At 56.5% G+C, this 27710-nt stretch overlaps 1 protein-coding gene across 1 annotated transcript in view; it reads left to right on the top strand.

Moving 5' to 3' along the window:
* The first annotated feature begins 12912 nt into the window (after nucleotides 1-12912).
* Nucleotides 12913-27710, top strand: part of RBM19 (RNA binding motif protein 19) — a 90221-nt gene continuing 75423 nt past the window's right edge. Inside the window, exons 1-15 of the mRNA XM_070399617.1 lie at nucleotides 12913-13043; nucleotides 14902-15084; nucleotides 15964-16089; nucleotides 16305-16346; nucleotides 16589-16778; nucleotides 17831-18108; nucleotides 18701-18781; nucleotides 19539-19617; nucleotides 21019-21090; nucleotides 22066-22269; nucleotides 23217-23347; nucleotides 24148-24269; nucleotides 24705-24801; nucleotides 25140-25250; nucleotides 27416-27616. Coding sequence (XP_070255718.1) covers nucleotides 13008-13043; nucleotides 14902-15084; nucleotides 15964-16089; nucleotides 16305-16346; nucleotides 16589-16778; nucleotides 17831-18108; nucleotides 18701-18781; nucleotides 19539-19617; nucleotides 21019-21090; nucleotides 22066-22269; nucleotides 23217-23347; nucleotides 24148-24269; nucleotides 24705-24801; nucleotides 25140-25250; nucleotides 27416-27616 — 1953 coding nt within the window. The 5' untranslated portion in view covers nucleotides 12913-13007. The remainder of the gene's footprint in view (nucleotides 13044-14901; nucleotides 15085-15963; nucleotides 16090-16304; nucleotides 16347-16588; nucleotides 16779-17830; nucleotides 18109-18700; nucleotides 18782-19538; nucleotides 19618-21018; nucleotides 21091-22065; nucleotides 22270-23216; nucleotides 23348-24147; nucleotides 24270-24704; nucleotides 24802-25139; nucleotides 25251-27415; nucleotides 27617-27710) is intronic.

A 27710-nucleotide genomic window follows, 5' to 3' on the forward strand; every position in this document is an offset into this window, starting at 1 on the left:
GTACCCAAAGGCCCCCTTTTTATAAGGATGCTGGTCCTATTGGGCTAGGGGCCACCCTGCGCCAGTATGACCTCTGCAATGACCCTATTTCCAAAAAGGTCAGGATTTCAAGAGAAGAATATTCGGGAAACTCAATTCCCTGCCCCTCACTCCTGCTCCCTGGGCTCACCTGCCTGACAGGAGCCCTTGCCTCAAGCTCTGGTTCAGACCTGGGCTACGATGTTCTGCAGGTGGTGGTGACAGGGGAACAGGGGTGGCCTTCTCTGTGGTGCCATCAGCACGTCCTCTGTGGCCCTGATGAAGCTCTTAGAAGGGAGAGAGAAGTGGGAGGTGAGAGCAGGAGGCGCAGGGACGGGGGCATCCGGGCCCAGGGACAAGCCACCAGGACAGCCCTGTTCCCCAAAAGCCCCGGATGTCACACACTGTTGTTTGTAAACTTGCTTCCCTAACACCCCCTCTCCCCCAAATTAGAAAAGCACTCCCTGCTCCCGAGCAGCAGGAGTGCACAGTCCTGTGGCCACAGCTCGAAGCTTTGACACTTCGCCAGTTACTCAGAGGCTCTGCACCTCGGTTTTCTCATCTGTAAAATGGGGTCATCGCAGAGCTGGCCTCAGAGTGTGGGTGAAGGTTCATGTGAGGTCAGTGCTGTAGGCGGCTTCCTGCCCTGCCAGTTCCCAGTGAGTGGCAACCGAGAAGAACATAAGCCAGTAATTTCCATGGAGGGGGCGTGGCCAGGGGGCGTGGCCAGAAGGGGGAGTGACCGGAAGGGAGCACGTTGACATTTCCTGGGGCTGAGAACCTGCTGCTGGTGTCCTGGCTGTGACAGCTCAGGGCGCTGACCCGCACCCGCTCCTGCATGTGTTACGCTTTATTTAAAAAACATGTTCTTACTGATTTTTACAGAGAGAAGAAGGGAGAAGGATAGAGAGAAACATCGATGAGAGAGGAACATCATCGATCCGCTGCCTCCTGCACACCCCCTACTCGGGATGGAGCCTGCAAGCCAGGCATGTGCCCTCACTGGGAATCGAACCAGTGACCTCTTGGCTCCTGGGTCAATGCTCAGCCACTGAGCCATGCTGGCTGGGCTGCGTGTTATACTTTAATGAGACATTCGAAGCCAGAAAGTACTAACATTGCCCATTGCTGCTGGTGGTGGCGTCATCAAACCCAGCCTGCGGAGGAGGTGGGAAAATTCTCGGCCTCAGTGAACAACCCTGTAAGCAGTAGCCCAGCCCTCCCATTTAGGGTTTGGGGTACCTCCCAGGTGGGCTGGTTCCTGGGTGCATGACTCCCCATCTCCAGACCTCAGTTTCCCCACGGGTGACATGGAAAGCAATCCCCCTTGCTCAATTGCAGCGTCTCGTCCTGGCTCCCCATTTTAATGATGGGGAAACTGAGGCCCCAAACAGTTCATTACAACTGAGGAGGTACTGCTATTCTTAGAATGGCCCTAACTGCCCTGGCCGGTATGCTCAGTGGTTAGAACGTCGACCCACACACCGAAGGGTCACGGGTTCAATTCCCAGTCAAGGGCATGTACCTGGGTTGCAGGTTGGATCCCTGGTCCCAGTTGGGGCACTAGTGGGAGGCAACAATGTGTCTCACATCGCTGTTTCTCACTCGCTCTCTCCCCATCCCTCTCTCCCTCCCACGCTCTCTAAAAATCAGTGGAAAAAATATCCTCTCGTTTTTTTAAAGCAAAGAATGTCCCCAAGGGCACAGTGACAGCAGCTGGCCTGTAGGCGCTCCGGGGACCAGGCACCCCTGTCCTCGCTCATTCCATCCTTCCTAGAACTCCCATTGTGCAGAGGAGGAAACTGAGGCACCAGGGAGTCAGAGCTACAGAAGCTAGGCTCCTGCTCCTGCCTGCCCTTAGCGCCAGGCCCCGCGGATGGGGGGGGGGGGTGCTCCCGGCTTCCCCCCTCCCCAGCCCCGCCTCCCCCTCCCCCTCCCCCTCCCCCCTCCCCCTCCCGAGCATTAGCCGGGCTGGGCCCTGGCCAAGTCTCAGCTGTCACAGCGTTCCCACCTTTGATCACCAGTCAGCGTGCTTGAAGTGCCGAGTCTCCCAGATGTTGGGCTGATCAAAGGCAGCTGTTGCCCGGACCCTCCCCAGAGCACGAGATTATGGACGAGGGCGGGAGGGAGGCGGGCGCTGGGCGGGGCAGGCACGACGATAGAGCGGCGGCCAGCGGGGTGGGACGAGGCGGGGCGCAGGGGCCGCAGGTTGAAGAAGGACCAGGTTCCGCCAGCGCTGGACAGAGAACCTGATGCTTGGAACACATACGCCATGGGCTTCACTTCAACACGCCGCTACAGGGACCCTCCCACCAGATCCGCAGCCAAATCTCAGAGATTAAGCTCATTATGTCATTAATAATGACATCATTCTTTCCCATGACATCCCCGTGCCGTGGACGCTGGTTTTTCTTGCAGGTCGTCAAGAGCTGAATTTTATATTTCCAATTAATTAAAACCCCGGAGATGAAGCAGAGTGTATACATAATGGTGGGAATCTTGTGTTTCCAGCAGTTACAGGAAGGGGGTGGGGGGGAGGCGGGAAGGGCTACACCAGAAACCTACGGTGGTCTTTGACTTTTATCCTCATTCATTGATTCAACAAAATGCATGGGCATTGTTCTCCAATAATGGTGCCTAAGGTTTGTTAAGTGCTTGTTGGACTCAGAAACAGCTTGTCTCTGTTTCGCACTATTAATATACGCTATTTTTATAATAAAGAGATTTTTCAAATGTAAGCAAAATGTTAAATGGCGGATATCAATTTTCTAAAAGACATGACATAACTACGTAAGGGATAGATGATAGAGATAGAGACAGATAGATACACCGTCAAGATAGAACGCTAAAAAAAAAAAAAAAAAAGCGCTGATGGCCCAGCGGGCATGGCTCAATGGTTGAGCGTTGACCTATGAACCAGGAGGTCACGGTTCAATTCCCGTTCAGGGTTCAATCCCCAGTGGGGGGCGTGCAGGAGGCAGCCGATCAATGATTCTCTCTCATCACTGATGTTTCTATCTTTCTCTCCCTCTCCTTTCCTCTCTGAAATCAATTTAAAAAACTATATATTTTAAAAGCATTGATGTACACAAGAGCCCCAGCACCTGCAACTTGATTGGCAGGTGGCTAATCGCACCCCCGCCCCTTGCCTCAGTTCCCATTTCCCGCGGGAGAAATAGAAATGCCTGGAGTGTGAGAATGGCTCCGATTCCCACCCTCAAACCCCACGGCTACAAGCTCTAACCGGACCTGGGATGATGGCGGTTCCCTTTTCTGAGTGTGTGGCCCGGGCCAAGCCTTTGAATACATATTCTCTAGCCCTCTCAACACCGAGTTAGCAACACTGTCCTGGTTTTACCAGCTGAGGAACCCGAAGGCAGGGGTGCGCAGGCGCGGCTCTGGCCAGCTCTTGGGAGCAGACTGTTCAATTTTCAGGAATTTTGTGCATCGGTTGTTAAACAAGGCTGTTATTAACAATTAAATTGTGTAAACTTACAATTAAATAGATTATATTAAAAATCAAGGAAATGCTCAAAACTCCCCCCTCTCTCATGGTTTTACTGTGCTTTTGTCTATGCTCTAGAGCAGTGGTTCTCAACCTGTGGGTCGCGACCCCTTTGGGGGTCGAATGACCCTTTGACAGGGGTCGCCTAAGACAATCGGAAAACACATATATAATTACATATTGTATTTGTGAATAATCACTATGCTTTAATTATGTTCAATTTGTAACAATGAAAATACATCCTGCATTTCAGATATTTACATTACGATTCATAACAGTAGCAAAATTATAGTTATGAAGTAGCAACGAAAATAATTTTATGGTTGGGGGTCACCACAACATGAGGAACTGTATTAAAGGGTCGCGGCATCAGGAAGGTTGAGAACTGCTGCTCTAGAGGTTGCTTCTGGCTGGTGGAATGCTACCTTGTGTTTATAGAAATAAGCCACGGCGGGGGCATTGACACCAGGGAAATGGGCAAATGCCTTAGAGCCAAGGTACCAAGTCTCCCAGGTATGTAAAGAAATAAAATGCTAGTTTCCTTTAAGCGAATTGAACCCTGTCCTGGCAATGTGACGAGCTTTAAACAAGGTGCATCCTCGCTGCACCCCTGCCCGGGAGATGGATGCTGCTTCCCTGACACATAGCTGAGACTCGGTGTTGGTGAGGATCGTGGCTCTTTATTGAGCACTTACTGTATGCCAGGGTCCGTGCAGAGCCCTGTAAGAAAATCATCTCCTCTATTCCCCACAACAGATGTTTGGGCATTTAACACATTTGGGAAGACCCACCCCCTTCATTCTCCTGTTCCCCTAGTCGAGGCCCCAAGGTTACACGTCACCCTTGGGAATAGGAGGTGCCCTGATGCACAGCTAACGGTGCCCCACCTGCTCCTCCTGGCCTTGCAGAACCCGTCCTCCTCCCCAAACGCTATTTCCTCAGACATAAGAGCAGGCGCAGGAAGTCACTGCCCGTCGTGAGGAAGTCCAGCGCCCGTCCTGGTGCCAGCAGCTGACTCGCACGGCCACGGGGTTGGAGGTCAGGTCGACCACGTCCCTGCCCCATCCCCCAGTCGAGATGTGGCAACGCAAACTCCAGAGCAAGGTCAAGGCCCAGCGTGCTCGGACCCACACTTACGCCTTCAGTTCATCCTCGCGGTCCCCATTTCCTTTATGACCCGGCTCCCCAAGCGTCTCAGCCCTCACATGCCGAGGCCCCCACCCTCTGCCCTGCACTCAGGGTGCCCTTCCCCGAATCGTCTCCTCCGTCCAGCGCAACTCTGGGGCCTCCTTCTCACTTCCTCTGGGTTTCTCCCTCCTGACCCACCCGGGCAGGTGAGCGCCTGCTCTGTGGCCCCCAGGCTCTCTGAGAAACCTCAGGAGGGAGCATTTAGCATCTCTAGTGAGCAGCAAGCTGGGTAGCAGCCCCTCCAAAGACTTGGACCCAAGCAGAGGGAGTGTGTCTTGGAGACAACTGGTCTACCCGCACTGCCGAGCACGGCGAAGCATCACCTCTGCTCAGCCCTCTCCCCAGCTGGCCCACACGGTCTCTCTCCAGCTCTACCCGCTTGAAGGTGGGAGCTGTGTCCCTCTGGAGGTAGGAACCACGTCCCACTGTCTCGGTCAATATTTCCTGCGTGTCAAAGGGCCTCCAGCTTCCCTGGTTACCAGCTGTCCTGGGCTCATTGGTAAAATGGATCAATAGACGTATCTGCCTGTGGTTTGGCATCAGAGGGACAAAGAGCTCAGCCTGATCCCCATCAGCCAGGGGAGGTGTTTGTTATGACTTTGCGGGGTTGGTTTCCTGGGCTTGTTGGCTGAAAGAAGTCCTTCCCAGGGAAGGAGAGAGGGCGTGAGCGGCGTGGGTGCCAGCGAGGGAGCCCAGGCTCGGCCTCGGTGCTCCCGGGCTGGAGTCTCCTCGCCCCTCCGTCCCGCCCCTCAGAGCATGAGACCAACGGGGGGCTGATCAATCACCAGGACTTTAAAGGCCGCGGGGCTCTCATGCCCGTGTCCTCCCAATGTTTCTCTTAGCTGCGTGCTAACACCCGTTTGTTTAGGGCTCACAGCAAATACATCTTGGCGAGGACTTTGATCGCTGGCAGCTGTGTACGTGTGAGTGAGGCGGAGTCCCAGGGGCAGACAGAGCCTGGGAAGGAGGCGGGCTGGCCTTGCCTCTCTTATGCCCTCTGGGTCCGGCCCTTCATCCCCAGAGCCCCACCCCAGCGTGCTACCCTTGGAGGCAGAAGCAAGAGCCAGAGCCCCTGGCTCCAAAGTCACAGAGTCCTGGGTTCCAACCAGAATCTCTTACTTTCCAGCTGTGTGACCTGGGGCAAGTCACTCAACCTCTCTGGGCATCCCTTTCCTCGTCTGTCAAAAGGGCATTAGCATAGTTCTGGAAGCCAGTAGTTTGCCCAGGAATAAATAAGATCCTGCCCTAAAGCACTTGGAGTGAGGGAGGAACTTAAATGTTCGAAGGAGCAAGCATTTTGGTTCTGTTCGCAAGAAAGTCACCACCACATTGTCATTGCAAGCACAGACAGTCAGGTGCCGGGTGCCGCCAAGCCCCGAGGGCCCTGCTGTGCGACCTTGGGCATGTCACTTCCCCTCCTGGAGCCTCAGTCTCCTCATCTGTAAAATGGAAAGCATAACAGCACCTCCCTCATGGGGAAGCGAATGGGAACGTGATGAAGGTGGGACTTTAAAATGCTAGGACAGCGCTCAGCCCATTGTGCGCCCTCAGCACATGTGATCTTCACCCCCATCGTGTCTACAGGGTAGCACCGCCCTCACCTCTCTGAGCGACTCCTATCGGATAATAATAACCCAGATTTGGGGAGGCACTGAGTGAGACCACATGGGAAGAGCCGGCCTTAAGGTGCCTCCATGAAGACAGATGATGTGGTGGGTCAGGGGGTCATTTAGTTCAGCTTTTCCTCAGCTTCTCCAACCCGGGCCGCAGGACGCCGCCCCCCACCGAGGATTCAGATGTGGTGTTGCATGCGGCCCTCTCCGCGGCCGGTGGAAGCGACATCTTTCCCAGCCTTGCTGAGAAGGCCCCCTCTGGCCGAGTAGCGTGCTCCATCGGGACCACGCAGGAGGGCAGGGGCTTCTGACGCTTTCCTCTCCCTTCAGCGTCAGGGGCAGCGAGTGGGAGAGTCTTCCAGGCTGGCTCAGAGCCAAATGCGAGGAAGGACCCAGACTCGTGCCTCTCCATCCCCAGTGCCGCCCTCCCAGTCCAAGCTACCATCCCCTCTCACTGGACAACCGTGGCAGCCTCCTCCATGGCCTCCTTGTGCAGAAAGACCCAACACCCATTCCTGTCTGCTCCATTAATAGGACTCTGAGTTGGCCAACGGTGGCAATGGTGCACCTGCAGAACTACACTTCCCAGCATCCCTTGCAGCTAAAGAGCCTTGGGTTCTGGCTACTGGTAAGTTGTTGGGAGACTTCTGTTGGGAGGACCTTTAAGGGCATCTGATTCACTGGCAAAGATAAAGGAGAGGGAGCAGGAGGAGGCGGGGAGACCCTCCAGGTCAGGATACAGGCCGGGCACTTGGGAAGAAAGCGGGGAAGAAACAACAGCAGCACAGCCTGGGGGTGGGGGGGGCGGGGTGGGGGTGGGGAGCAGGAAGTGGGGGAATCTCAGCTAGCCCACTAGGGGCCCAGAGCAGAGAAGGTCCATCTGGAGTCCCTCCGCAGCTGGGCATAGCCTGGCTCTAGGACCCCATGCGCTCAGGGATGGATGGAGACCAGCCTGGGAGAGAGTGTGGCCTCCACATGGACCCAGGACCCAAAGGCGTGGCACCTGCAGGCGTTTGGACAGCTGTCCTGCCTGTAACCGGCTTTGGTGGACGGAGCTGAGTGGCTCTCCACAGCTGCAATGTCACGTTCTCCCCTTACCTTCCCACACTCCCAGGAGGGACAGCTCCCCACTGTTACTAATGCCCCCCCTCCCCCCTTTTGTTCTCTCGGCCCCCACACGTCTCTGCCTGAGTTAGCTGGACTTAAATAAAAGCAGTCCTGGCCTCTAGGGGGCGGTCCCACTGACTAAGCCAGTGATAGCGAACCTTTTGAGCTCAGCGTGTCAGCATTTTGAAAAACCCTAACTTCACTCTGGTGCCTTGTCACATATAGAAATGTTTTGATATTTGCAACCATAGTAAAACAAAGATTTATATTTTTGATATTTATTTTATATATTTAAATGCCATTTAACAAAGAAAAATCAACCAAAAAAATGAGTTCGAGTGTCACCTCTGACACGCGTGTCATAGGTTCGCCATCACTGGAATAAGCAAAGCCTTGTCGCCTGGGCATTCTAGCCACTGTAACATGTTCTTGTGATGTGTGAGGCAGGAAGGGGCAGGGCGTTACTTTGTATCCAGCTTCTAATAATAAGAGCGTGCAGGGCCGCCTGCAGCACATAGTAGGCTTTATCCACATAGTAGGCTTTATCCAGCAAGGCGCCCCCTGCGGAGAGGAAATGATAAAGCACCAAGGCCATAGCAACAGCAGGCAGCTGCTGTCTCCGCAGGAAGCTAAGGCTCTGAGGGGGACTCCTTTAGCTTGGGGGGTAAAGGGGGGCGGTTGCCAGCATTCCTGGCTTGTGGCTCTGGCGCCCCAGTCTTGAAGGCTGTAGTCTTGAAATCTCTGCTCCGTTTCCCATCGCCGCCTCTGTGAGTGTCATCTCACTCCGATTCCTCTTCCAAGGACAGGTGATTGCACTTAGGATCTGTGCTGCACCAGCACGGCCAGGCTCGGTGAGCCTGAGAGGGGGCGGTGAAGTATTAAGAGCAGTGGTTCTCAACCTTGGCTGCACATTAGAATCACCTGGGAATCTTTTTAAAATCCTGATTTCTGGGCCTCATCCTCCGGAAATTCTGTTTCTTTGTTACTAATGTGGCCCCACCTCATAACAAAGAAACAGAATTTCTGGATGATGAGGCCCAGAAATCAGGATTTTAAAAAGATTCCCAGGTGATTCTAATGGTTGAGAACCACTCATTTAGACAAGAGAAGAAAGCTGAGTCTGGGTAGGACACTGCCCTCTCTGATGGAGAGACAGCACCACGGCCTGCGAGCCGAGTCTTTATTTTATAGCCAGATTTCTCGAGGCAACGTAAGGGCTTGGTCAAGATTCTCTCGGGTTTCGAATCCACTCAATTACATGCACCTGATCAAGCTTTGTTTACTTGCTGCACCTCCCGCAGCCCATATCACTCAGCCACGTGGGACCACAGGTTTGGACCATAAGGTCAAGCTCACAACCATTGCCTTTGGCTATCATTGTGCTGGGACTTGCACGCGGCTTTGCCACGAGAGGATCGTGCCCTCTCATTAGTCCCAGGCTTGAACCTGTCCAAAGGCTGTAGCCGCTCTCCACAAGGATCCACCTGGAAAATCGAGATGCTATCACAAAGCCCTTAACCTAATCACACGTGCAAAGACACCCATTTCCTTTCTCTGGCCACATAAGTCTCAGGTTGAGGGTCTGGGGTGTGGAGATCTGTCTAGTGGGGCCATTTCTCAGTCTGCTGTGGGCTCCCACTGTCTTCATCCTGGGAATCTCCTTCTCCTGCCGCTGGCTCTGCAGACCATCCCTTCATTGAAGAGTCTGCAAGCCCTCAGCGGCCTTCTCTCTGCTCCATGCCCTGCCCAGCAGTGTCCTGTCTTTCCTTCCCAGACAGCACTCTCGCTCTTGCTCTCTGCACTCAGGCCCCTCTAGCTTCCTTTAGCTTCCTCCAGGTTCAGTCACTTTATCCAGAATTATGCAGGGCCCCACTGTTGGGTTCAGGCTCACAAGTGGGGTTCCAGGGTCCCGTCTCTGCACGGGTTTATACGCGATCCTCTGGCGCCGCCTTGTGGCCCACCTGTAGATTTGCAGGGAGCCGTTCTACTTGGGCAGCGCAAAGATCAGCTGAGAAATGCTGCTTCTCGCTGGATAAGGAAAAGGGGGAAAGGGATGGAGGGTTGTGGGACGCGATGGGCATTTAGCAAGAGTCCTGGGAGAAAGAAATGCAAAATGAGCAGAAAGGCGCCAAGCTGACCCTGGCCATTCAAGGGGCTGCTTCTACTCTGTTCGGAACAGTAGGTGGAACACAGGCTCTGGATCCTCGCCTGCTGGCTGAGCGAGCTCATCTGCGAGAAAGTGGCCGCCGGTGTGGCCGGGGCTGAGGGATGGGCCGTGGTGGTCAGTTGGCTGCATCTCACAGGAGCTCCAGGCCAAAGTCAGGAAATGAACTGTCTTTTCAAACCAGGCCTTGGGGGTTTTCTTATGCATAGGAGGCATCCGCCCGCAGCACAGCTGAAAAAACGAGGAAATGAAGGACAGTTCTGGTTTTATTCCCAGTTCATCCCCGGATCATCCTGCCCAGCCTCGGGCCAGCAGGCGGCCGGGATTAAACAGGAACGGGAATTTGGAGCCTCCGGAGTCCAGAATACGGCCCCCATCCACGTGCCTCCTAGCTTTTCCTGGCCACACTCTGACGGATGAGCGATTTGTGACGTCGGCTAAGAATGTTTATGGTTCAGCACCAAGAGCAGGAGGGGCCCCCATTCTCTGAGGTTCAGTGCCCAGCAGGGCCTGGGGGGAGGGGCAAGGTTCAGCCACCACCTGCCACAGGTGAGCCGCCCGACATCCGTGCAGGTGCGGCGGAGGCTGGTGCACATCTGCCCTCCGAGGGGCTGCGGGGGGGGGGGGGGGGGGGGGGGGGCTGTGTGATGCTGGGGCCCCATTCAAGGTGGGAGGTGGAGACCCCCTGGCAGTGGTCCCCAGCACCACGTTGCTACCCCCACTTCCTGACCCCTGGGGGTGACCACAGGCAGAGAGGAGCAGCCCCCTTGAACCTGACCTTGGTTTCTACTGTGTGATCTTAAGCTCGTGTTTTCTTTCCGGGCCTCCATTTCCCTGTGTATCAACAGCTAGGAAGGCCATGGCCTCAGAACCTGTCTACACCTGTGAACGCTAACATGGTCTCTGAGCCTTTCTGAATACTGACACGCTTTCTTACACCCACACGGGACTTGTTAATGACAAAGGGGAAAGTTGTCCAGAGAAGGGACCTGGCCGACAGCTCCTTAACCAGGCAATCAGAGGTACCGCCACCCACTTGGGGGCAAGTTGACATCTTAACCCGAATCTAATCACACAGAAATATCAGATTAACCCGCAGCAAGAGAGAGAGATGTACTGCTCCACCCATTTATGCATTCATTGGTTGATTCCTATATGTGCCCTGCCCAGGGATCGAACCCCCAACCTTGGTGTATCAGGCTGACGCTCTAACCAACTCAGCTACCCAGCCAGGGCAAACTTGATATTTTTGAAGAGTTCTGATCAGGATCTTCTTTTAGGATGTTCCTCTACTGGGTTTGTCTGATGTTTCCCTGTAATTAAACTTCTCACGTGGAGAATATTGAGTTCCGTGTCCTCTCCTCCGTCCCTCCTGCCTCTCCCAACTCCTTCCAGGCTCTCTCCTCACTGCTGGCCTTTCCCTGTGAGCAGTTAATTCCCTCAGGTCCCAACAGGACTTCTCACAGCCCCAGTGGGGAGGCAGCCGTGGGGGGGGGGGGGGGGGCGGGGGGCTGGTCGGACCTGGCTGATCTGTTGTGGTGTTTCACCCCCAGGTGTAATCAGAGAGGCCGGCCCCATGGGCTCCAGGTGCCCTGGGTGACATTTGCTGGAGAGAAAAGGAGTCAGGAGACCCAACAGGAAGTCAGGAGAGCAGCGAGACTAATAACAACCCTCTCCCGGGCTGTTTATTAAATGCTCGGACAGACAGCCCGGGACACCCCTCCTTCCCTGACATGTGGCGACCATATTTTCTCAGCCCGGCGCTGAAACGTGAGGATTGGTCAAGAGCACTTCGTTTCCTTTTAATGCCTCTGATTTGTGAATTTCCTTAGGGAAGGCTGCGTGTAGTTGCGCATTTTTCAAAGGGCAGTTTGTGAAAATAATGAAATAAAAGAATTGGAAACCAGGACTGGCCGGGCAGCCCATACTAGCCCTCTCCTAAAAGGCCAAGGTCTCGGAGCTGCTCCGGAAAGCCCGCTCCTTCCGTCCTGACCCAGGGCACAGGTTGCACAAAACAACCCCTAATGGCCATTTCACTAAAGGGCGCTGGCACGCAGATCCGTAAATATGTTGAATAAACAGGTGACTTGAAGCACAGTGACCCCTGAAGTCAGCTGCTCTGGGCCTGAGGGCATTTTTTTCCACGTGTAGGTATGTTTGCCCCAATAGACAGTCAACGTGCCTTTTTTAAAATAAGGCATGCCGCCCGGGGGCCGCGAGTTTGACATGCTTGGTCTAGATTTAAGATGGGCCTTAGCCCAATGGCACTGTCCGGATAAGAGGACAGAGGCAGATAGATTTGGCTCGGACACCAGGAGGGAGGCGCCCACGTGAAGATGGAGGTAGGGAGTGGAGTGGTGTGAGTTACCAGGAGCACCTGGAGCCTCCAGGGCCGCCAGCAGCAGGAAGGCCGCCCCTAGAGCCTTCCGGGCTGACACCTGGAATGTGGGTGTCTGGCCTCCAGAGCTGTGGCAGAGTAGACTCCTGTTGTTTTAAGCCTCTAAATTTCTGGTGATTTGTTACCGCAGCCCAGGGAACCAATACACCCGTAATCCTATCACTTAAAAAGACTTGTACTTAATACTGCTGAAGAGCCACACGGCTTTGAGCAAGCTGCTGCTTCACTCCTCTGGTTCCCAGTTTACTCGCCGGCAAAATGGGGATGTTTTCTTTCCAATGTCCGCATTCCAGGATTTGCAGGTGATGCTCAGCAATCGGTTCACGGCTCCCGGCAGCCTCTCTGAGCCTCCGTTCCCCATCTCTAAAAGAGAGGCAAGAGCCCTAACGGTTTGGCTCAGCGGATAGAGCGTCGGCCTGCGGACTGAAAGGTCCGGGGTTCGATTCCGGTCAAGGGCCTGTACCTTGGTTGTGGGCACATCTCCAGTAGGAGGTGTGCAGGAGGCAGCTGATCGATGTTTCTCTCTCGTTGATGTTTCTACCTCTCTATCCCTCTCCCTTCCTCTCTGTAAAAAAAAACAATAAAAAAATAAATAAATAACAAGAACCCCTAACCCTGTCCCCATCCCCAGGCTTAGAACTCGATACTAAAGTGCAATAGAAAAGAAGGCTGGAACACTGGGCCCGGCGCCCATACACTAAGCGGCCACCTCAATCCCATCCCCGGCCAAGGGAGCAACACCGCCCCCTGCCGGCTGAGCATTGGTCTCCTCCGGGGCGCCCGACAGCCTGCGCCGGCGCAGAAGGCAAGCGCTCAGGCCCGCCCCTTGTGGGTGTGACTTCCTCGGGGCACTCGGTCTGGCCACGCCCATTTCCGGAAGGGGCTGTCCCAGGCCTGGAGCACGTGACTGCGATCCGGCTCGGGAAAGATGGCGGCGCCCAGGGCTGCGGCGTGAAAGTGTCAGTGGGAGACTCCGTGCGCCGTCGTGGGGTCAGAGCCGCGGGGCCGGGCGCCATGTCGCGGCTGATCGTGAAGAACCTCCCGAATGGGGTGAGTGGCAGGGGCCTGGGCCCGGGGGTCTGAAATGAGGGCCGGTCGGGGGCCAAGGGTCGGTAGGAAGGCGGCTGCGGGGAATTGAGGGGTTTTCCCTCCGAGGCAGGACCCGCGGCTTTCCCCCCTTTGCCAGTGGGAGGGAGGGATCGTAACTGCTCACGGTTTCACAGCCGCCGGTGGGTCCCTGACGCGCAGCCCGACACCCTCCCAGGGAGGAACCGCCCCCACCTCGTGCCGGCCTGGCTCCCCGGCCCCCTGGTCCAGTCGCATTTCGTTGTTGTTGACTCGAGGCTGGGTCACACCCGGTACCTGCAGCCCTTTCCTCTCGTGGGGCTGATGGGCGGCACGTGGGGAGTAATGGGCTTAGGGCCCGCGTTCCAGTTCCCGATGCCGTCATCGGGGCAGGCGGGTTCGATTCAGAACCGAAAACGGGCTCTGAACCCTTTATCCAATGCGTGAACTCCGTTTCCCTGGAGTCCATGGGCCATCCTCACCTCCCTCCCTGTCACCTTTCCTGCGTGGGAAACTGCACACGCTGGTGCGGCCGGTCAGCTCATGCCCCACACCCAGAATGTGCCATCTTGGTCCGAGGTCTTCTGTGCTCTTGCCTCTACTACCCCTTGGGACGGACTCTCTCCCCTTAGGAAGAGGAAGGACCCAAAGCCGTTGCTGTTTCATTGTTCTGGTTTTTTAACCTTATCTCCCCGTTGCCCCTCCCCACCACAGACTGGGCATCGGGAGGCAATGACACAATTTTATTTTTTAAAATATATTTTTATTGATTTCAGAGAGGAAGGGAGAGGGAGAGAGAGATAGAAACATCAATGATGAGAGAGAATCACTGATTGGCTGCCTCCTGCATGCCCCCTACTGGGGATCCAGCCTGCAACCCGGGCATGTGCCCTTGACCGGAATCGAACCCGGGACCCTGTGGATGACGCTCTATCCACTGAGCCGAACCGGCTAGGGCGGCTATGACACAATTTTAAAAATTTGAACAGCACAGTAGTGTATAAGCTGAGAAGCAGGGTTTGTTCCCTCTTCCCCTCCCTCTGTCTTTCTCCAGGAGTAACCATCTTCTCTGGCTTATTTTAGGACTCCCCATAGGTTTCTTCCTCTGCCCAAATATGTGCCCCATTTCTTGGCCTGTTTACCCGATGACTATCTGCTGACCCCCCACTATGAAAGATGAGGAAGCTAGATCATCTGTTCCTCCGTCAGTTATTTTTTATTTTAAAAAGTGTTTTTATTGACTTCAGAGAAAGAAAGGGAGAGAGACATGGCAACATCATTGATGAGAGAGAATGATCAGTCAGCTGCCTCCTGCACGCCCCACCCTGGGGATGGAGCCTGAAACTCAGGTGTGTGCCCTGACCGGGAACTGAGCCTTGACCTCCTCTCCTGGCTCATAGGCCGATGCTCAACACTGAGCCACACTGGCCGGGGGTGTTATTTGTTATTTTTAATCCATCTATCATTTACCTTAAATGGTATACTTTTAAAATATCTATTATTGATCTATCCATCATATCCATCAGCTTTAGGCAGTGTCTTTTTTTTTTTAATCCTCAAGGATATATTTTTATTGATTTAGAGAGAGAGAAAGAAACATTGGTGTGAGAGGGAAACATCAATCATTTGGGGGCCTCCTGTACGTCCTGACTGGGAAGCGAACCCGAAACCTTTGGTGTATGGGACGACGCTCGAACCAGCTGAGCCGCCTGGCCAAGGCGAGGCAGTGTCTCTTGATGCCTCACTGTGATGAATGAGGGTGGCTCCCCTTCCCCTCCCAGCTTCCATTCTGTCCCTGGGCTCTGACCTCCCCGCTCTCCCTCACGGTGCCCCTCTGTCCTAGATGAAAGAGGAGCGGTTCCGGCAGCTGTTCGCCGCCTTTGGCACGCTGACCGACTGCAGCCTCAAGTTCACCAAGGATGGCAAGTTCCGCAAGTTCGGCTTCATCGGCTTCAAGTCTGAGGAAGAGGCCCAAAGGGCACTGAACCATTTCAACAAGAGTTTTGTCGACACGTCCCGGATCACGGTGAGTTGACCGGAATCTCGCCACTGCCTGCCTGTGGAAAACGCTCTTTCCCTCCTACCCCTCTCCCCTTTCAGGCTGTGATGTCCTCCACGTCTCACTGCTTCTCAGTCTTTCCTGCCTAGAGATCCCCGGAGGGTTTGTTAAACTGGTTTCCTGGGCCCGTTCACGGAGTTTCTCATTCAGTGTGTGCGGGAGGGGGCCCAGGAATGTGCACGTCTAACAAGCTCACAGGTGATGTGATGCTGCGGTCCCCACATGAGAACCACTGGTCTACGTCATTCACTCACAAACTGCTCAGCCAGCACTCAAGCGCTTACGTGATGCAGGGGATTTGGAGCGGATGTGGCCCCCTGGCCGGTCCTCATGGAGCCAGCAGCCCACGGGAGACAGGGGGCCGCTTTCAATCACTGTGGTCAGTGCTGAGGAACAAAGGAGGTGCCTTCCTTGCTGGGGGGTGGATGGGGAGTCAGGAAAGCTTCCTGGAGGAGGAGGTCCTACTCTGTCACTCACGTGCATTTAATGACTCGGTAAAGACATCGAGTTCCAGTCGCCATTCTGACCCTCTCTGACCTGGGTGATCTGGGGCAAGTCACTCCCTGTGCTTCGGTTTCTGGCCTGAGAAGTGGGGTAGTCATGGTTCCTTCCTCGCACTGGGGGAGGCTCAGTGTATTTCTACTTGCAAAACAGCAAGGTAAACGTTCACGCCCACAGTGCTGTGAAGAGAGCAAAGCCAGGCGAGGGGAGCATGCGGAATTTGCTTCAGCCAGCTCAGCTAGGCTGTGGCAGCGGCCTTTTTAAAAGCCCGAGCTCCTGGGTGTGAGTGTGGCTGGGCTGGGGCAGTGGCAGGTCCCCTCTGACCACCCTCCCTCGCCTGTGCAGGTGGAGTTCTGCAAGTCGTTTGGGGACCCGACGAAGCCACGGGCCTGGAGCAAGCATGCCCAGAAACCAAGCCAGACCAAGCAGCCTCCGAAAGACAAGGACTCGGTGCCCCCAGAAACTAAGAAAGTGTGTACACGGTCACTCCTGCCCTCGAACCCGGGGTCAGCAGGGTGGTCACCACTTGGGGGCTCAGGGCAGGGGAGCAGGGGTGACCTGCGACTCCCTCTCGGATGGTTCCTGCAGGAGGGCCCTCCCAAGACAATTCAGTTTCGTCTCCCCTCGCCCAAGCCCCCCACTTCTCAGGCCAGGTGGTCCTCACCATCTGCGCCTTCTGTTTGTAGGACAAGAAGAAGAAGAAAAAGGCAGCGAGTGAGCTGGAGGAGGTGAGTCTGTCCTGGTGCCCAAGAGGGTGGGCAGTGGGAGGGGTCCTGGGAGCGCTGGAGCCGAGTCTGGTTTCTTAGGCTTCTTGTCCGGTGAAGCGTCCACTCCGCCCTCCTAGGGCTGACCCGGCTGGCCCCAGGGGACATGAACGTGGAGGGTGCTCTGACCCGCCGGGAGTCAGGAGGGGTGAGCTGACTGAGTCGTCCTGGCCCGTGTTTCCCTCTTCCCGCTGCGGTGCCACCAGCTGAAGGAAAGCACCGAGTTCCGGGAGTTCCTGTCGGTTCACCAGAGGCGGACGCAGGCAGCCACTTGGGCTAACGATGCCCTGGACACGGAGCCCTCGCAAGGGAAGAGCAAGCAGGCCAGTGACTACCTGAACTTCGACTCCGATTCGGGCCAGGAGAGTGAGGAGGGAGCCGGGGAGGACTCAGAAGGTAAGGCATGGACACGCCCCCTCGGGTCCCTGCACGCCTACGGGCCTGTGCTCTCGCGGGCTTGCACAAATGTGGGTCCCTTGGTGCCAGACACTGCCCTCTAGTGGGGTGGCTATCCCAACCGCAAGTACCTCGGCCTTGACTGATCTTGGTCACTTATTCAGCCACTCAAATATTGAGTACCTACTATGTGCCAGGCACTGCTTTAGGCATTGGGGATACAGCAGTGAGCAAACGACGAAGAATCCTGTCCCCACGGAGCTGTCACCCTGGTGGGGGGGAAAGACACCGTAAAGAAATCACTCACTAGTTAGTGTGTTACGTGAAGACACAGAGAGAAAGCGGGGCGGGGGATAGGAGAGTTCCTGAGAACAAAGGTCGGAAGGTGAGGGGCAGCCCCGTCCTCGGAAGGTGCCCACGGTGTAGTGCGAGGACGGCGGGTGTGTGAGCAGTTGCAGCCGAGGATGGCACGTGGCGGGTGAGGGTCGGGAATCCATTGTGGCTTAAAGCACAGAATGGCTTCAATGTGGATGTTACATACGGTAAAGTTTCCGTGCAAAGCTGGGGTCCGAAGAACTCTCTGGGAGTTGGTGGGACACAGTCATGGAGGGGACAGGTGGGGGTGCAGGCGGAGGGAACAGCGTTCTGTGTGGCTCAGGTTGGCTGCAGCCGTGGGAGCTGGAGGCAGTCAGCTGTCCGAGGGGCAGGAGCTCGGGTTTCTCCCTGCAAGCACCTGTAGTCACTGGAGGGTTTAGTCCAGGAGTGGCCAAAAGGTCCTCCAGGTCACAGTTGAAAGAGTGGATGATGAGGGCAGGGCTGCTGCTGGGAACACGCAGCTCCTGACGTGTGGCATGTGGCACCTCAACACAGCAGCATCTCACCATGTGACTGTTTATCAGAGGACTCACCAGGGCTGCGTGGCACAGGGCCCCTGGTGATGGTGGGCTTGGCACCTCGTGCCCCCTGCCAGCCCAGGCCCCTTGCGGGCTGCACAAACACAGTCCCTCGGTGCCAGGGACTGTCCCCGACTCCCAGCCTCCCTGTTTTCCCAGAGGAGGGCAGCCTTGAACCGAAGGCAGCCGTGCGGAAGGAGCTGTCGGACATGGATTATCTGAAATCCAAGGTGGTGCAGGCCGAGTCGCCGTCTTCCTCGGAGGAGGAGGAAGAAGAGGAAAGTGAAGATGAGGCCGTGAACTGTGATGAAGGCAGTGAGGCCGAGGAAGAGGATCCCTGCGCTGCCCCCACCCGGCAGGGCCAAGAGAGGACAGGGCCAGGCCCAGAGCAAGGCACCCTGTCTGGGACCAAGAAACCCCAGGAGGCCAGTGCCCAGGTGTGTGGATCGGGGTGGGTCTGGGGGTCCGGGAGCCAGTTGGTGGTTCACCATGTCCTCACCCATGTACCCTGCGGGCCCCAGACCTGGCTACACATCTCAGCTCTGCCACTTGCTCTGTGACCTGTGCATGCACTTCTTTCTGAATCTGTTTCCTGTCACTGGAGAGTGAGCTGCTGATGGATGCAGCCTGTTATACTTTGTATTTAGTGGCAGTGTACGCAGATGTCAGCCCACAGTCGACAACAATGCGTATGATTAAGTGAGCACTTACTACGTGCTGGGTGCAGTGCCTGCCGTATCCTTTGTTGTTGACTCTTAAGACAGTCTTGAGGGGCAGGCGTTCTTCATGTCCAGTTTCACAGGGGAGGGCGCTGCAGTCCAGGGGAGGGATTGTTTTGACCCAACCAGACAGCAGTGCCCGATGGTGCTCTGCACAGTGGGCACAGAATGAGCTCCGAGTCGGTGGCAGCGAGCATCACGTGACCTCAGGATGCTCTCGGCATCCCCGGCTCGCCGTCAGCGCGCCTCTGCACACTCAGTGCCACTGGGCCGGGGACTCACTCCCACTCTGTTCTCTGCCGTCACTCAGAAAGAGAAGCCAGCCGTCCAGTGGGAACCCAGCACCCCCCACACCGTGAAGCTGCGGGGAGCCCCTTTCAACGTCACAGAGGTGCGTGCTGCTAACTGGGACAAGGACCAGAGCTGAGGGTGGGTGCTGGGAACCCCTGCTGCAGGGGGTTCAGGGTTAGCGGAGGGCTGGAGCTGGGAAGAATTGGGGCTAAGAGGCCGCTGAGTGCGATCCCAGGCCTTGCCTTTCACGGGACGGTGGCTGACCAGCCGAGGAGGACCAGCTGCCCTCACCCATGGTGCACGCTAGGGCTGCGCATGCTTCTCCTGCTGGAAGAAGGAGAGGGTCAGCTGGTCAATATTTAAGGCTTTAGGATCCATACCCTGTGTTAGTGCATTTTAAAAAATGTGTTTGAATTGCCCTCATGTTCAGAAGAGAGAGACTGGAGAGCGTTGGGGACGGCCTGCAGCAGCACTGTAAGTGACTGCGAGCCGTCACCATGAGGGCACAGGGACAGATAGTCCAGCGCTGATGAGAAGCGGGAAAGGCCAGACTTAACCCCAAATATATAAAAGGTACTTGCGGGGAGGGATATCAGACATAGTGCCTTAAAATGCCGATGGTGGCGTTACTATTTTATATTTACATCCTTCATCTCCAGCTTTTCTTCAGATTTTTTCCAAGTTAGTTTCATTTAATGATGGAGAAAAGATGTGTATATACATTTAGAGGAAAGAGAGAAACGAGAAAGGACGAAACACTGGTAACCTTTCTGCGTTCAGAACTTCGGCCCAGGTTTCTTTGTTTGGGCTGCGCTTTTATTACCAGTTGATACAGGGGGAACCTTTCCTTCATCTAGAAAAACGTTACGGAGTTCCTGGCGCCCCTGAAACCGGTGGCCATTCGGATCGTGAGGAATGCTCACGGGAACAAGACAGGTGAGGTCTGGGTGTTGGGGGTCCAGAGGCAGCTGAGGAAGGTGGAAGGTCGGGGCAGTGGAGTTGGGGGACACTTGAGGGGTGGCTGTTCTTGTTTCTGCTTGTGGTCCCCGGCTCCGTGGATTGGCTAGACCCGTGGCCGGTAAACTGCGGCTCGCGAGCCACATGCGGCTCTTTGGCCCCTTGACTGTGGCTCTTCCACAAAAAACGACGTGCAGGCGCGCACGTACAGTGCGATGAAACTTCGTGGCCCATGCGCAGAAGTTGGTATTTTATCTGAACAGGTGGGCAGGGAGAGGGACGCTGGCCACTGGGCCTGCCTGGAGAGCAGGGCTGCGGAGAGCCAGGGCAGGGGAGAGCCTGCCCAGCTTCAGATCCCAGCTCGGCCACTTGCCAGCCCTGGGGCCCTGACCAGGATGAGGGGTCAGTTTCCTCATCTGAGCAATGGGGTGGTCGTGTCTCGTTTAGTTGTGAGGACTCAGTGAGTTAGTGCGCACAGTGTTTACAACAGTGCTGAGCACCCATCCAGGCTCCCTGCGAGTCAGCGTTAGGACTGTGGCGGTGCCCCGCTCGCACGCCTCTTCAGAGACCAGCAGGAGGGGTAGGGAGGGGCACACTTGAGGTGTCAGGACGAGGAACCATATTGGAGGCCTTGGAGCTGGAGAGAGCTGGCCTGTGAGCGTGACGTTTCAGGGAAGTAATCGGATGCCCCCATGGGAGCTGCCGAGGAGGCAGGCTGGCCCCGTGCTGAGGGCTCAGTAATGACTGGACTTCAGCCCCGGGTGCAGGCCGAGGATGGACAAGACCCCCACGCTGGCTCTTCGGGCCTCGGGCTCCGGCAGAGTGGCTGTGGAGATGGCCCCTCAGGGTGGGTCACAGGGTGTGGGGGTGGGGCTGGAAGGGACAGAGGCCTCCTGTGTTCTGACTCCGACATCCCAGCTTGGGCATCCCAGCATTGTCATCCCAGTGTCATCAGTGTAGAGCCAGGCCCCAGGGTCTGAACCAGGGGTGGGGAACCTTTTTTCTGCCAAGGGCCATGTGGGTATTTATAGCACCATTCATGGGCCATACAAAATTACCAACTTAAAAATTAGCCTGCTGTATGTGGTCAGACATTTCATTAGCTCACCCCTGATGCCTTGGCAGGGCCAGATCAAATGATGTCGCAGGCCTTCGACAGCCCGTGGACTGGACTTCCCGTCCCTGTCCCCCTCCCACCCCAGCCTAAACATTCTGTGAAGGGAGATTTGGCCACAGTGGGAGGGAATCTTTGCATTTTGGAGAACTGGCAAAACTGGAAGTTCTTCCCCTCTCTGCCCAGCTTCTCCTGAACACCTAGCACAGTGTGGGGGACTCCTGCACGTGTCTGTGGACTTGACCTTTGTCATTGTCCTTCCTCAGGGTATGTCTTTGTGGATTTCAGCAGTGAAGAGGAAGTGAAGAAAGCTTTGAAGTGCAACAGAGAATACATGGGTAAGGACAGGGGGACAGGCCCGGCTCCGCGTGGAGACAGGGCAGGGTGCATTCATTCCTTTATTCATTCCTTTACTCCACGTTTGGTGAGGGTCTGCTCTGTGCCAGGCACTGCTCTGGGCACTGGTGAGACAGCGGCAAGCAGAACAGCTTGAGCAGCTGCTGTAGAGTAAATGGACATAACGGGGGGAGAGAGGGAGGCATCTGATGGGCTGTGCTGGGGGGAAATGCAGAGCAGGAGAGTCAGGATTGGAGGAGGCACGTTTATGAACAGGAGTGTGTCCCCTTGGGCCTCCCCGAGAAGGTGAGAAAACCCAGAGGAGCAGAGGGAGCAAGCCCTGGCTTGGTGGGGCAGGCGTTCCATGCAGGGAGCAGTGCAGGCAGCATGTGCAGGTCCCTGAATTGGGAGGTCGCCGGAATGGTCTGCGAGACGTGATCGTTGACCTGACCTTGGCATGGACAAGTGACTCAGATCCAGCCGCCGGCCCCCAGTGAAGACACAAGTTCTGTCGGGGAAGGAGAGAAACCAAGCAGTCTTGTCAGCCAGTCAGGCAGTAGGTGTTTATTGAGCACCTACTGTGTCCACGTGGAGGAGATAGTGGTGGTCACGGTCTAATCAGGCCCCGGGTGATGCATGTAGAGTTCACTAGTGCAAGGCGACGTGCTCCTCAGCGTTGGGTGCACACGTCATGTGTTGTGTCCTGAGGCAGAGTAGCCGTCGGTGCCAGGACACATGCCCTGAGCTCAGGATGCAAATCTTGATGGAGGCGGCCCAGGCAGGCTCCCCCCAGGTTGACACTGACTTGCAGGATGGATGACATGGGGAAAGGGCCTTCGGGTCAGGCCAGCTGCAGCCTGAGCCTGAGCCTTGGCATCTGGAAGGAGGCAGTGGCGGTGATGAGTTTGGAATCGTCAGTCAGGAGTCACTGGCAAGTTCCAGGCCTCCCCCGGGCCCTGACTCCTCTCCTTGTGCAGGTGGCCGCTACATCGAGGTGTTCAGGGAAAAGACTGTCCCCGTGGCCAAGGGGCCCCCGAAGAGCAGCAGCAAACCCTGGCAGGGCCGGACGCTCGGGGAGGACGAGGAGGAGGAGGACCTGGCCGACTCGGGGAGGCTCTTCGTGCGCAACCTGCCCTACACCAGCACCGAGGAGGACCTGGAGAAGATCTTCTCCAAATATGGTGGGTGCAGCTCCCCCGGAGCAGGCGGCTGAGGGCAGGCAGGCCCGGCTTCCAGTCCCAGGCTGCCCCTCAGCTCTTGACCTAGAGCTCATAACGTCCCCTCCTATCTCAGTTTCCTCATCCATGAAATGGGCTGATGATCCCTGAGGTGCTGTGAGAATTCACACACGCTGTGTTTGACAGTAAGGGTGTTTTTGCTATCATCATTGTTGCTATTTCACAGGACATGAACTCGAAGACCTGTAGTTTAGCTGGGTCACCCTGGGCTGTGTTTGGTTGTAAGGTCACGGCTGTGAAGGGAAGGAAGTTAGGGTTTAAAGTGACGGTGAGGTCTCAATGCCGCTGAGATCCCCTGGAGGGTCTCCCACTTTTATTCGGAGGCCGTCTCTGGGTGGTGGGGGTCGGGGCGTGGTTGAGTGCCTGGTGTGGGGGCAGGGAGGCCCTGAGCAGGACTCTGCCATTGGTGTAACCTTCCAGCCTGCGGTTCCTGCTGTCCTGAGCACGGATCCTTCCCCCCAGGCCAGCACCCTAGCTGATAGCAGGGCCGGCTGCACACGAGAGGGAGTCAGTAGACTGCAGGCACTTCCAGGGCACTGAGCAGGCGCTGTTAGGACACTTCACGTGTCAATGCCTTTAACCCTCCCAGCACCCGTGAGTCGGTGCTCTGATGATGCCACTTTACAGATGAGAAGACTAAGGCACCTGAAGACCACACCTATAAGTGGTGGAGGCAGGACCCAGCCCAGCACCTGTATTGTCAGGAGAGACGCATAAAGGGTTGTGTCAGGGACACCTTTGACCTTTGAGGTGGTCTCACTGCTGCCTCTGGCCATGGGCCAACCCAGAGTGGCAGCCTGATGCTCTCGCCAGTGAAGACTGTCACCTGCTCAGTGCCGAGCGTGCAAGCCCATCCCCACCCCAGACACTGACCCCTCTCCTGTCCGCAGGCCCCCTGTCCGAGCTGCATTACCCCATCGACAGCCTGACCAAGAAACCCAAGGGCTTTGCCTTCGTCTCCTTCATGTTCCCTGAGCACGCGGTGAAGGCCTATGCGGAGGTGGACGGGCAGGTGTTCCAGGTGACTGCCCTGGGCCCAGGTGGCCAGGAGAGGCCGTGTGTGTGCGTGTGTGTGTGCGTGCGTGCATGCGTGCGTGCGTGTGCACACCCCCCATTTCTAAGGAAGCACACTAGTGGCCTAGGAAGCTGTCCTCACACCCACCCAGAAGGCAGTGCCCTGATGGCCGGCCGGCTCTGGTTCCACTGATCCGTCAGCACCTGGGACAGCGCCTGGCACCTAGTGGGCACTCCCAGAGGGTTTGCTGAATGAATGAATATGCTCTCCTGGAGAAATAGCACTTGGAAGAGGAAGAAGGAAGGAAGGAGTTGGGCGCGGTCATGTTAAATGGCCACAGTGGAGTGTAAGGCGCTCTTGTCTTTTCCCAGCGCCTCCAAGTAAGGTGCTCAGTGCGCACCCCCAGCCGAGGCTCCTGTCCCCCTCTTTCCTTCTTTCCATTTGTGCCTGCATAGTGCAGTGATCTCCCTGTGGCCTCCGGACCAGACCTCCCGTGCAGGCCTACGTGTGCAGGGGCAGGATGGGCCCTGGCCTCGGGGTGGGGGGTGGGTGGCACTTACAAGCTGACCAGTCTACCTCATGAGGCTGTCACATGGCCTCTGTCCCAGTGTCAGGCCCCCGGGTTCTGTGGCCACATCCCCATTCTGGGTCGAGGGTAACCACATGGTCGTTCAGCCTGAGGCCACGTCTGAGAGGGTTTTAGCAACGCGTTCTGCCGCCTGCTCTCTGAGAGGCTGCTATCCTGGGGAGGATGTGGAGGCACCTTCCCCCTCCTCCCCCTGACTCCCTTCCCCTCACCCCTCTAGGGCAGGATGCTCCATGTATTACCATCCACCATCAAGAAGGAAGCCAGCGAGGATGCCAGCGCCCCGGGATCGTCCTCTTACAAGAAGAAGAAAGAGGCCAAAGACAAAGCCAACAGCTCCAGGTTCTTACGCGCACTCGGCCTCGGGCCCTGACCAGGCTCCTGCTCCCTCGCCCCCTCTTCCCCAGCCGCTGTGGGGCTCTGGCTCCTTGGGGTGTGTCTAGCCTCGCCATAACCTTGCTGAGCCCGTTTCTCACCTGCAAAATGGGAGAATCGTAGTTGTGCTTAGCTATGCGGAGTCCTAGGGGTTAGACAGGTTGACAAGCAGAGCTTAGTCCCTGGCACAGAGTGGGTGCCTGACACAAGTGAGGGTTGTTCATGTCATCGTCGCTGTCCTCATCTGCAGGCCCTGGGAGGTGGCCCACACCAGGGAAGCTGGGGGAGAGAGGCTTTGGGGTTCAGAACGGCAGGCCGAGGGCTCATTTCTTAAATGTTTCGCATCTGAAACAATATTCCCGTCACTGCTCTGCGGTCTGACGCCCCTCTCCTGCCTCTCAGCTCTCACAACTGGAACACGCTGTTCATGGGCCCGAATGCAGTGGCCGACGCCATCGCACAGAAGTACAGCGCCACCAAGAGCCAAGTGTTTGACCATGTGAGTGAGCGGCCCGTCTGATGTACCCGGCTGAGGGCCAGATGTGAGGGGCCAAGGGCCAGGAGGGGCCATCGTGCTGGGTCGCCTGGGAGGGGGCCTCTGCTGCCGCATTATGGGCATCCTGGGCCCTGGCACGTCCCAGCCGCCCCTCGACCCTGGCTCTTGCGGGGTTGTGTGGAGCCACCCTGAGAGGTGACAGCCAGAGCCAACCGGTCAGTGGGGTCAGGGAGGGCATCGGGGGGTCCTCTCCATCCAGGCCTTCCTCTCGGGCTGTGGGACACGGGAGGCTGCTCGTCACCTGCCCGACAGCCAACAGGCCTCTTCCTTCCCTCCCACAGGAGACCAAGGGCAGCGTGGCTGTGCGCGTGGCCCTCGGGGAGACCCAGCTCGTGCAGGAAGTGCGGCGCTTCCTCCTGGACAACGGGGTCAGCCTGGACTCCTTCAGCCAGGTGGGTGCACACCGGGGGAGCTGGGAGCTGGGCTGGGTTCAGGTTGGCAGCGTGGCAATAGGTTTGAGGACCCGGCCTGTTGAGGGTGATGTTTGCCATTAATTTTTAGTCTCCAAAGATAAGAAGAAAATCACACAGGTTCAGACAAGGCGCCTATCTGACTGGATGGTGTCTCTCAGAGGCCTATGCAGGAGGGCTACCTCGTAACCTTCATGCAGACCAGGGGGCCCAAACATCCTGTCCCCCCAGCTCCTTTCTAAGAGCACTGCTGTCTATCTGAGTGGTAGGCCATCCTTGAACCAAGTAGGGGAGTGGTCACCTCCACGTGCTCCCTCCACCAGGTGGGGTTCTCGGGGTTATGGCTGATTAAGTCTCGGGGGTCCAGTGAGCACCTAACATCCTTATCCCCCCTTTCATTCTACAGACAAGGAAACTGAGGCCCTGAGGGTGGGGGCTGTCTTAGAGGTCCAACAAAGAGACTGTGGCAGGAGCCTGGGCTCAGTCTCAGCTTCCGCCTCCCAAACAGCAACTTCCTGAGGTTTACCTGCCTTAGACTTGACCTGAGCAGGGTGGTTAGGATGGAAGGATGGGAGGATAGCTGAGTGGGTGGAAAGTGGGGGCGATGGATGAGGTGGGTAGGGAGGTGGGTGGATGGATAAGTAACTATCACTAGCTATCATCTATCAGGACTTACCAAAGCGCCCTTCCGAGTTTCACTTTCCTAACCCTCGTGGAAAGCAGCACTGCTGTTCCTGATCATACAGAAGGGACCGTCACAGGTGCAGTCCCTGCTTCCAGGTCACGCAGCTCTTCACGATGGAGCCAGATTTGAATGTGGCCCCAGAGTCCACGTCCCTAATCGTTACACTTGCAATCTGAGTTGCACCTACAAAGCCCATGGGTGCCCCGCCTTTCCCACCTACAGATGTGCCCACCCCTATGAGGAGAGCCTGTGGGGCCTACAAAATGGGTGTTAACCATTAGCCCATTTCACAGATGAGAACACTGAGGCCCACAGGGAAAGCAGACCGGGGTTTAAGGCCAGGTCAGTGGCTGAGCTGAGACTCATGCTCATATGATCCCAGACCTGGAACTTTCCCATTACATGTTTTTGGCTCTCTGCCCACCTCCAACATTGTTTTTCATGAAACAGTTGCTGACGTTCACACAGCGCTTACGCTCTATGCGCCCTTTGCCTGTGTTAGCACAGCTGTTGCAGCCTCTCCCGGAGCGGTCCTGGAGATAGCCCGTGTCCTTATGTTAGTGAGGGGCCGAGCGCAGGTCAGTGCGTCTCTAGTGTCTAGTGCAGCCGTGGGCAAACTACGGCCCGCGGGCCGGATCCGGCCCGTTTGAAATGAATAAAACTAAAAAAAAAAAAGACTGTACCCTTTTATGTAATGATGTTTACTTTGAATTTATATTAGTTCACACAAACACTCCATCCATGCTTTTGTTCCGGCCCTCCGGTCCAGTTTAAGAACCCATTGTGGCCCTCGAGTCAAAAAGTTTGCCCACCCCTGGTCTAGTGTCTAGGTTTGTGTTCTTCCAAAAGCAGACTCAAGAGTCAAGGGCAAGTATGGTTTTGGGCAGCAGACACAGTGAGAAAGGCCAAGGGGAGGGCAGGAGCCCAGAGGAGGGCATGCTTATGACAGCACCTCGTCCGGCAGGGCCGAGCTGGATCTGGGGCACCGGCAGAGCCCTGCCTGGAACTGTCCCACCCTCAGGACCAGGGATGCACCAACCCCTAGGAGCCCAGGCTGCTCCCAGCCCCTGTCGCCTGCCATGATGTGACAGCAGGCGCCTGCAGTTGCAGGAGAAGGCCCTGGGCCTGGGCCACGGATGCAGATGCTGCCTGAGCTAGAGCACCCGGATGTCCCACAGGGCTGCGGTGGGCAGTGGCGGGAGCTGCCACGGCTCCACAGTGGAGGGACAGGGATTTCACCCAGGGGGTCCACTCTGGTGCCCTCACCCTTATCCACTCCACGGAGCCTCCTCTTATCCAGGGAGCCACGTGCCTGAGATGGTGCCGTCTCCTGGGCCGGCCTTTGAAGTGCCTGGTGACTGAGGTCCCAGGGGGCACCTGGTCTGGAGTCGACCACACATCAGTGCTGGTGGCAGGGCCTGCCCTCCTGTTGTCCCTAATATGTCCATCTCCTCCCTGGCAGCCCGCTGCGGAGCGAAGCAAAACCGTGATTCTGGTGAAGAACCTGCCGGCAGGCACCTTGGCAGCCGAGCTGCAGGAGACCTTCGGCCGCTTCGGCAGCCTGGGCCGCGTGCTGCTGCCCGAGGGCGGCGTCACCGCCATCGTGGAGTTCCTGGAGCCGCTGGAGGCCCGCAAGGCCTTCCGCCACCTGGCCTATTCCAAGGTAGGGCGCCGGCCTGCGTCCCGGGGATGAAGGGAGCGGACACAGCGACTATCTGAGCAGGGGCCTGGCACATGGGAGCCCCTCTAAAGCACTT

Source organism: Myotis yumanensis, unplaced genomic scaffold (assembly GCF_028538775.1).
Source record: "Myotis yumanensis isolate MYYU_CA2020_CCGP unplaced genomic scaffold, mMyoYum1.0.hap1 SCAF_19, whole genome shotgun sequence".
In the NCBI taxonomy this organism is placed as follows: domain Eukaryota; kingdom Metazoa; phylum Chordata; class Mammalia; order Chiroptera; family Vespertilionidae; genus Myotis; species Myotis yumanensis.